Raw genomic sequence first — 10,471 nt, forward strand, 5'->3', positions numbered from 1 at the left:
TATTCTAATTACCACAATCGAATCCAATAACCATATACTAATAGGAACAAATCCGATAACAAATACAATGTACATAGTAACTAAACTGAATGCACATTTTCAACTAATTAGCAGTCTCCAACTGCTAAAGAAACTAGCGGTACCCGGAGTAACTTTACTTTAACCAGAGTTGAGTTGTGGGTTTAAGTTACCGCTAAAGAAACTAGAAGTACCTAGAGTAACTTTACTTTAACCAGAGTTGAGTTGTGGCCTTGTGGGTTTAAGTTTACTTTAACCAGAGTTTAAATTTTGTCTAAGTTAACTTTTTACATGTGTCAATTGGACACTCTCAATCTGTATTTTCAACCATATAGGCTTGTTTGGTAGTAGGATTTTTGTTTTTGTTTTCAAAACAATATGAAAACAATTTTCAAAAATTTGAAATTGAAACTAGTTTTTGGATAATAATTTTTATATTATCTGTGTTTGGCCCCCATTTTTAGGAACAATTTTCAAAATACTTAAAAAAAAAAAAAAAAAAAAAGGTTTGGGAGACCATTTTTATTTTTGAGATTTCTTTAAAAACTTTTTTTTAAAAAAAGTAATGTGTAGAATTTGTAGATTATTGCACTTTTTTGGATAATGATAAAGTAATAAAGCTCATGTACCTTTTTTTTTTTTTTTAATTATTATTATAATTATAAGTTTCAAATTTGAAGTGTGAGAATTTTTTTGTGATAAATATAACTTCCTTAATTTAAGAGATAGAAGAGTTTGGACAAATCTGTAGGGTCCACTATTTTGAGTGTTTTCAATTTATTTACAACTATGCCATTAAAAACATTTTTTTTTTAATCTTAAAAACATCCCTAGCCATTTTCCAAATCCTATTTTGAACAAAGAAAATATGATACAATTTTTTGAAAATTGTATTTAGAGAACATTAGTTAAACAATAAATCAAATGTAGGGCCCACCATTTTATGGATTGCAAAACAAATAAAAAAATAAATAAAAATAAATGCCCTTACCAAATAGGCCCATATATTTCCAGTTCAAAAGTTCAAACTCAAGCAATTGCAATTCTCCTCTGTTCCATTTTCAAACATAGAGTGAAAAAAAAATCCTCGTTGGCCTCTGCTTTCCTTCTTTTATGATCCTCTTGACTTGAAGGTAGTTTTCTTTCTTAATTTCTACTCTTCTATCAATATGTGTCCTTAGTTTAGATTTTTTTTTTTTTCCTTTTTTTCTAACCCATTATAATTTAATTTCAGTTTTTTTGTTTTTGATAAGTAATCTATTTTATTGCAAAATACCTACCTCCTGAATGTACAATCAAAGGTAGCCTAAAAAAGTACCAAAGATTACAGGCAAAAGAGAGCAAATAACTAAATAATATGACAGTAGTACTATCACTCAGCCCCATTAAATTTTGTATCCAATCCTTTGAAAATTAACCAGATAGCCACTTAATGAAGATCCAAAAGTATTGAATATATAGTTAAGAGTAAGATTAATAGAGGATGAAAAATAGGAATGTAAATATTACCTATTTCTTTCTTAACAGAAAGAGCAATAGGGGAAGAACACACTATGATATAGCAGTATAACAATTTACAGAGTATTTGATAGATAACTAAATTACTAACAACTTCATGAGAATCCTTTCTTCAACATGAAGACTGGTAGCTTTAGCATGAGCTCTAGAACCATTAAACAATAAAACAAACAGAACCTACCATAGTCGGGATATGGACAAAAAAGCAAAGTTGACAAATGATACTTTCAGGAAAGAAATAAGAATGTACTTAACAAAACGAAGAATCTATTAATTGAAAGAAGAGTGCTGCTGAACCTTGAGCACTATATTCTCAAGATATCAGGTAATGGCACAGCAAATAATAACATGAAGAAAAATGAACTAAAAATTCAAAAGGGAATTACGTCCCATTACTACCAAAAAAAAAACAAGGAACCCTTATGTCCTGCATCAAAGAACATTTGTAATAACAATGCAATATGAAGATCTCTATTCTAACTTGTTGATAACAAATACTTGCTACAGAAAAAGATGAACCAAATGAAGACCTGAAAATTGTCACCATTGAAACAAATATCTAACAGTATACTTTCATTAGAGCACCACACAGCAATAGTATTAAAAAGCAATACTTATCTAACAGTATACTTTCATTAGAGCACCACACAGCAATAGTATTAAAAAGCAATACTTAAAAAACCCAAGCAACAAGATCCACTTCCACAATCAAGAGTGCACACTGAGAATTCTTTTTTTCAAGATGCAACATAAAATATGCACGCATATAAATCAGTAAGGGCAATGAATGTTCTCTTCTCATAAGAAAAGTTTTTCGTCACTAGAAAATTTTAATTACGCACATAAGAAGCCAAGAGTCTATAGTCAAGGCCAGATCTGCAAACTAGCATTAACCAATATACCTCACTGATGACTTCATTGACCAATTGTTTAGCAGTCTCAATTTGCTCGCTGGTCCCATCAATCTGTAATGTCCTTTCAGTCGATGTATCACCAGGGGTAGATGCAATGGTATCACCTGAATACGAGCTCCAGTATTAGCTTGCATATTTTTAATTGTTTCTCCTTCTTTGCCAATTAGTAGACCAACCTTGTTATTTGGGATTTTCATTACAAACTTATCAGTAGCAATCTGTTCCGGGGTACCCATGAGCTCCACCATCCTAGTGGGAGAATTGGGGTTCGCATCCATATCCCGAGTGACCTGAATCTTAGCTCCAGACTGAATTTGAAGATATTTGATGGTTTCTCCACCTTTCCTAATAATAACACCAACTCTACCATTCGGAATATCAATCTTCTTACTTGAGCTTGCATTCTGGTACCCATATGAAATGGGCGGCAAAGGAGCCGAGCTCATTGTGTGTGGCTTCACATCAGGACAGGAACGAACCCAGGATTTCAAGCGGAGGCGGAGATAAGCGAAAAAAAAATTTCAAATACACATTCATATAGTATTAATAAACTATTAACCGAGAGAAATACTCAAAAATATACAATCATTTACCAACAAAAACAAAAGATACGAAACACTATTATTTCTTAAAATAATCATCTATGAAAAGCTAAGAAACACGGGTGCGTTTTAGGATTCGGATGCGGGTGCAGGACTCGGCAATTTTTGAAATAATCATCTATGAAAAGCTAAGAAACACTATTGTTTCTTCATTTATGAAAAGCTAAGAAACACGGGTGCGTTTTAGGATTCGGATGCGAGTGTAGGACTCGATAATTTCTGAAAAAATAACGTGCGGGTGCAGCGGGGTGTGACAATTAAAAAATTATTAAAAATATTTTTATTTATATTTTCTATATATTTTTACTATTAAAATATTCTTAAAAAATACATTATTATGGACTTCTAATCTAAATATGTCAAACGCAAGCAATAATATAAAAAGTTAAAAAAATTTATTCAAAATTGTAATCTATACTCTTTAAGAGGGAATTGTCAAGTATCAAATTAGAAATAAAATTATCAATAATTTTCCTTTTTATATATAAAAAAAAATTAGACAAAGTATATGTGTATCAGTTTTAATAATAGTTTATTATATTTACATATCATATAATAGATTAATTAATTTAATGACTAATAACAAAGGTAAGAAAAATCACACCTGGGGTCAAGCACACCTTCATGATGCATAATAATCCCTCTTTGCCCGGTAATCTCTCATTTTCCGAATTTAATATTAAAATGAGTGGGGGAATGTTAGTACATTTTAAATTAAATATGTTGAAACTCAAAATAACTGACGATGAATAAAGAGATGAGTTATAATTTGTTAAAGAAAGAGTTACTTGTATGTAAGTTAGATTAAATAAATTAAGAGAAGTTTTCTAAATTAATAAATAACATGTAGGTTATGTGAAGGGTTGGAAGACTATATATACGGCTATGCTATGGACTAATTTCATATCAAGAGTGAATGAAGAAAATAGTTAAAAGCAAAGAGTGTTGTGTGAGAGAGTGAATTCAATAATATTCCTAGATACTTGAGAAATTTCGGGCCAAAGAAAGGTGTTCTTCTGGTGGAGTTTTGGGCTTGAACACTTTGTGCAGAAGCTGTTCTAGCCATACAACATTTGTTGGGCTGTTGTATCCTGGGGGAGACAAGTCAGAGAAGGTCTGCACCGGTTACAAAGATTAGCCAACCAAGGGCTTGAATCTCCTTAAAGAGAGCGAGTGCCGCGCCTCAGTCCAAATAGTGTTGTGTAATTTCTCTCTTTAAATTAATAATATTCAGCGTACTATTCAGTTTCTCTTAGTGTTGTTTCCATTATTTTTGTGTTTGCACAAACACTTTCAATATGACCTGCGTAAACTACTTCATTTATATGTCATGCATGAACTGTATTAATTAGTACAACTTTGATCTGGTCAATAAATTATTGCACCATAATCTTGAATTTTAGCTCTCGGTTTTATCAGTAAATTTTTCAGATAAAGGTACTAGAAACAGAAGAATAGATATACCACATCTCTTACTCTGACTTATACGTAGATTATTAACCAATAATATCATTTAAAAATACGTGGAAAATTTTTAAGTTCAACTTCTTCACGTTGCCAACATACTATTACAAAGAGCAATACCACTCAACTTCTTCACGTTGCCAACATACAATTACAAAGAGTAATACCACTCAATCCGACGACTCCGGGAGTTGGATGCAGGTTCCCAACTCTATAACCTGACCCCAGCAGGTTGGTTGTCGGTTTTCCATTTCAAAACCCGTGAAACCTGACCTGAACCAAAAGTTGTAACCTTTCCGGACGAAATTTAGTGAGATCTCATCGAGATTTGTCAAGATTTGGTCCAGATCCTTTGAGATTTGGCGAGATCTCGCCGTTATCCGGACGAAATCTCGCTGGATCCAGCCAAATATCGGCCCCAGTGATAAAACCTGAGACCAACCCAACATAACTCAAAACCGACAAGACCCAAACAAAAAAAAAATCCGACCAGATCATTTAGGTCAGTTTCGAGTCATATTTTCCTCCACCCAAATCATTCAGGTCAAGTCCGAGTTGGGCATAATCCTGACTCAGCCTAACCTGTGAACAGTCCTAGACAGCTTGGATTTTAAATGTGACTCTTATACGCTTCACCCATACTATATATATCCTCATTATCCACAAAATTGTAAGGAGACTATTCAGAATAAAATCCTAGAGAGGTTTCTTCAACACCCACCATTTTAGAGAGAATTACTCATCCTTAAGTGAGAATTCCTTTGTAGTTTCTTCTCCTCCTCTCTCCCATTGTTGTACCTTGAGAGGAGATTTGTACCAAAATACAATCCACACATATTCAAAGTGTAGAAGTGTTTTAGAGTTTAGGAAGCAGTAGGTATTTGCCAAAAGAAGCCGGTAAGGTTTGGCGGTGCAAAGTTAGTATTGCGGGATTCGGATAACTAGTGAAGATAAGACTGAACAAGAAGTCTGTTGGTAGCTAGAGCTTGGGAGGCTCAAGTACTTTGGGTAAATTAGGCTTGGTGAGTCTTTTTGATATTTTTGTACTCCAACTTATTCACTAGTGGATCATTTCGACTTGGAGGGCCGCAAAGAGATTTTTTGCCGAGTTCTTCGATTTCCTCTTCAATAACACGTCTAGGTGTTATCTTAAGTTTGCATCTCTCTTCTCTTACTCTTTGTGATTTACATTTATTGTGTAATGCCTATATTTATGCACTAGAGTAGTTTCGGTTTATTGTGCTTCATTTACTCTTGTTTTGCACTTAAATAAATAGAGTAAAAGTAATTTAGCCGTAAGTTTAAAATTGGGGGTCTAAACAAGTTATAGTGTTTTACACTATTTAAGCTTTCAGTAGCAAATCTATTTAAGGATATTTTGAGGAAGCAAATTAATTTAAATTAAACATGTCCTACAAAAAGCAAATCCAAAAAATAAAAATAAAAAGAAGACTATGAGTCTATTTGGATAGGCTATTTTGAAAACTGCGTTTTAAAAATGTGCATTTTGAAAACTCGGGGGGTGTTTGGTATTGTTGTTTAAACAACAGTTTTCAGTATTTAAACAACATTACATGTATTTCTACACATTTTTTCACACATATTTCCACAAAACAACAACAATGTTACTAGAAATCTCTTACCAAATAGGTCCTCGATTTTGAAAGCCACAATTAAACGTTTGGTAAAACTTGTAAAAATTGCAGTTTGAAAACTATAAATTTTTTTGTTGTGGATGAAAATTACCAAAAGGAACTTTTTTTTTTTTTAAGAAGAAATACCAAAAAAGACTTAAATTTGATGTTAAGGATATATTGTCATTTTAAATGTAGTCTGTGCTAAACATGATAACACAGTTACCAAGTACCCTCACTTCCCTTGTGCAGCCGTGCTCCACAACAAAGCTTTTTATTATAGAGTATTAGGGCCCATTTGGTAATGTTGTTCTAGTAACGTTGTTTAAGTGTTATGAAAATACATGTGTGTGAAAAGAGTTGTGAAAAATGTGTTGTGTTGTTTAAACAACACAACCAAACAAAGTATATGAACATAAATTTCACTAAATATTTGCGTTTGAGGCAAGGAGAAATACAAATCCTCATCCATCATCCAACCTATCCCATAAGATAAATAATTGGCATATTGCATCTTAAAATGGGAAAATAATCTACATGTTTGTTTAAACAACACAACCAAACAAAGTATATGAACATAAATTTCACTAAATATTTGCGTTTGAGGCAAAGAGAAATACAAATCCTCATCCATCATCCAACCTATCCCATAAGATAAATAATTGGCATATTGCATCTTAAAATGGGAAAATAATCTACATGTTTGTTTAAACTACACAACCAAACAAAGTATATGAACATAAATTTCACTAAATATTTGCGTTTGAGGCAAAGAGAAATACAGGTCCTCATCCATCATCCAACCTATCCCATAAGATAAATAATTGGCATATTGCGTCTTAAAATGGGAAAATAATCTACATGTTTGCTTATGCTTACAGTAAGCTTACTGGTAAATCATCATCATAAAATGCAAATATAAATTTTGGATGACGTGTAGATTTATTTTCAAAATTAATCACATCAGAGAGGCATACTTATTCATTCCTGGCAGCTCATATCCCCAATGCTATAATAAATTGAGTGGAACTCTGAAGTACTTAAATCGTAATTGATTCCAAAGCTTCATTTGTTTGCATCTCAACTTCAAGCTTCTATCATCAAGTTTGTGTAATTGCCACATGGTATGTATGATCACATTAACTGTATTCTCATAGTGGTTAAGTTATTCGCAATAACAAAAACAAACAACAAACTAGGTAAAATTCATGTGTGTAAATCTTAAAAGCTAGAATAATCTTGATAGTTCTATTCCATCTATTCCACCAGAATTGTCTGTGGATCCCCAAAATATACCACCCTCGCTAGCACTACCATCGCCTCCAGAAGTATTCATAACACCATTGCTGCCATTGCCGCCACCTAGTAGTCCTTGCACCAATGTCTGGCCCAAACTCTCTGAAATTCCTTTAATTGCCTGGTTCAGCATACCATTTCTTTGCCTATTTCCAATAGGCCCAACAGATCCGTAGGAACCCTGGTGGGCATAGTTCACATGATTTTGCACAGGATACCTAGTTTGAAACTGAGGACCAGCTCTTGGAGCCATATAGTTTTGCATGAGAGGTCCTGTTTGTGATTGATTTCCAAGAACCTGATAATGAGGACTAGCTGGAACTATGCAGTTTTGGGTTAGAGGAGGTCTTGGATTTGCTGTAGTACAGCCCAAATGAGCATCAAAATCGCACAAGCTACATCGATAGTGCCACTGTTTGACCCCCAGCTGCTCCATACATATATCGCATGAGAAGCTTTTGTTATCATCAGGAGATGAGAATGTGAGATTGAGCTGCTCCATACATAATGGCATGGAAGCACAAGTAGTATGGAGATCGATGTTGCTCAATCCACAATGGTAGGAAAAGCTATTACCTTCCTTCCCACATGCATCACAGTTGACTAATCCTTCTGGGTATAAAGGTTTTGGGAATAGAGAAAGGATATGGTTTTGGTCAAATGGGTGAGTAATTTGCTGAGGCAATCGTGAACATGAGATATGGAGGAAGAAGTTGCAGAATGTGCAACAGTAAATCGATCCAGAGGCTCAAAGTTTGCAGACTGAACACAAGGCTAAGTTTAGGGTCTGTCGTGGCAGATAGTTGGAGAGCTGTAATGGATATTGGTGGCTGAAATGGTGAATTTCAGGTTCAGGTTATCCATTCATTATACCCTTGTAGCTCACTTTTTCTCCTACCACTTTCTCTTTCTGATCTCTCTGAATTGGTTTGTGCAATTGAAGTATTAAACTCATATAGTGCAAACCAAGCTTATAATGTTGAGTCTAGCGAGCTAAGTCAACCAATAATGTGATAGACAGAGTCAATGTCAACTTCTATTATTGGCAATGAGGGTGTTGAATTTGCCAATCAACTTCTGAGCTGGGTGGAATGGAAGTTCGATAGTTAATTGTAGGTAGCTAATTATTAAAGGCATCTATAGTGGCAATTTGGGGGGATATTGTAGTATATAGTAGTAAAAAAATATATATTATAAACACAATTTGCAATTAGATGCTGAGTTCATGAGTCTTAAGAAATCAAAATGAATTTGTTTAGGCAGCCCAGTATAGGTTACTCTACATTCACATTCACATTGTAGATAGATGATATCCTAACTACATATTCTTGTAATACCAATATGCCATATAGGCGTTTCCTGTGCGATGCTAAAGCTTAAAAAAATCTACAAAATATCTAAAAGCATTTAAGCTGTTGTAAAAGCAGGAGTGTTGATGACAATCTACAAATCTACAACATATCTAAAAGCCAAAGCATAACATTCATTATTGCTATGGTCCTATTGAGCCACATCAAAGTAGCATTTCTGTCCTGTTCGGTCCACTCATTCCACTTCAATCAATTTGGTCCATTTCAGTCTACTTCAGTCCATTTTAGTTCACTTTTGTCCATTCGGTCCATTTTGATCCATTGGTCTATTTCGGTCCACCTTTTCCATTATGTTCTCTCTCTCTCTTCTTCAATCTTTCTTGCAACTCTACTTTATATTGATGAATTTTTGTGTTTTTTAATATCTTTACTTTGAATTGATATGTTTTGGTATTGTGTTTTTTGAGTTCCTCACACAACTCTTCTCTCACTCCCCTTTATAGTTTTGGTTTGATTTTTGTTTGAATTTATTTTAGTTTGGAAGTGAGAATTTTAGTTTATATCAAAACACAATCTACATGGCTATATATTTGAATGTGCTTATCAATTATTTAAACTAGTATGTAACCCCGTGCTACCGCACGAGACTGGTTAATTATAATGATGCTATTGGCCAATTTTTTTGTTTTTGTTTTTTTGGGTTTATCACACGGATGATAGAATTAAATCAAACAATGAAAAATATATATTGCATTTTATTATTTAAGTAATGCTATTGGTCTTTATTTTTTTTTTTTTTTTGGTTTATCATACATAGGATAGCATTAGATAAAACAACGAATAAAAAAAAAGAGAATATTGCATTTTATTATTTAAGTGATGCTACAGTGAAGAAAAAAGAGAATATTGCATTTTATTATTTAAAATATATAAAGGGACATTCAAAAATAAAAACTGATAATTGAGCTTGGAATCTTTTTGGAGGTGCTAATGAAGCGCTAATGTATGAGAGTGTGAAGTAAGGAAGAGTGAGATTGAACATTGTGTTTGAACCCGACCTTACTCTAAAAAATCTGTAAGGAGGAGGAGAGGGTAGTGTGTGGATCTAGTTGGTAGAGGTTGAGAAAGGAGAAGACATAGGATGACGATATGGAATTAGGAGGAGATGATATTTTACTTTTGAGAAATGATACGTCTACAACATTTTTACAACATTTCTACAACAAATCCTAAGTGGCAGGTTGTTACTGGTTATTATTGTTGGGGCAAAAAAGTAATCTCAGTGTTAGTTTCAAATTTGAACTAATAACAACTAACCACATGTGATTTGTTGTAAAATTATTGTAGACATAGCATCTCTCTTTACTTTTATAGTCTTTCTCGTTGGACTCCTTGATTTTAGTTGTGGGATTAGAAGAGCTCCAGACTCTATTGAGATCACCCATAAAAGTGTGCAGGTGAGATGTTATTGCTTAGACCAATGAATATTATCATTGTGGTTTTCTTGGCTTCCGTGTTAAATGTTAATGCATCATTTATTTGGGCAAAAAAATTAGAAAATTTAGATAAGATACATGACACAAAATTAGAGTCCAATTTATAATCTCCATAAAAATGTGCAAGTAAGATGTTCTTGCTTAGGCTAATGAGCATTATCATTGTGGTTTTCTTGGCTTCCGTGTTAAATGTTAATGCATCATTTATTTGGGCATAAA

At 33.4% G+C, this 10,471-nt stretch overlaps 1 protein-coding gene across 1 annotated transcript; it reads right to left on the reverse strand.

Annotated features, from left to right (window-relative positions):
- Positions 1 to 7,234: 7,234 nt before the first annotated feature.
- LOC112029087 (uncharacterized) lies at positions 7,235 to 8,401 on the reverse strand. Its single transcript, XM_024061780.2, has 2 exons — positions 8,320 to 8,401; positions 7,235 to 8,193 (listed from the first exon to the last, which is right to left on the reverse strand). The coding sequence occupies exons 1-2, from the start codon at positions 8,399 to 8,401 to the stop codon at positions 7,379 to 7,381; spliced, it is 897 nt and encodes a 298-aa protein (XP_023917548.2). The 3' UTR covers positions 7,235 to 7,378.
- Between the last annotated feature and the right edge of the window lie 2,070 nt (positions 8,402 to 10,471).

This window comes from Quercus suber, unplaced genomic scaffold, assembly GCF_002906115.3.
Source record: "Quercus suber isolate HL8 unplaced genomic scaffold, Cork oak 2.0 scaffold_56, whole genome shotgun sequence".
NCBI classification, from domain to species: Eukaryota; Viridiplantae; Streptophyta; class Magnoliopsida; order Fagales; family Fagaceae; genus Quercus; species Quercus suber.

What these genes read in the sequence shown, in the direction of transcription:
- LOC112029087 (XM_024061780.2), bottom strand. Translation starts at nt 8,401, where the DNA reads ATGAGTTTAATACTTCAATTGCACAAACCAATTCAGAGAGATCAGAAA. An exon ending in AGAAAAAGTGAGCTACAAGG is followed by an intron (nt 8,194 to 8,319) that starts GTATAATGAATG and finishes GCAAACTTTGAG; the next exon opens with CCTCTGGATCGATTTACTGT.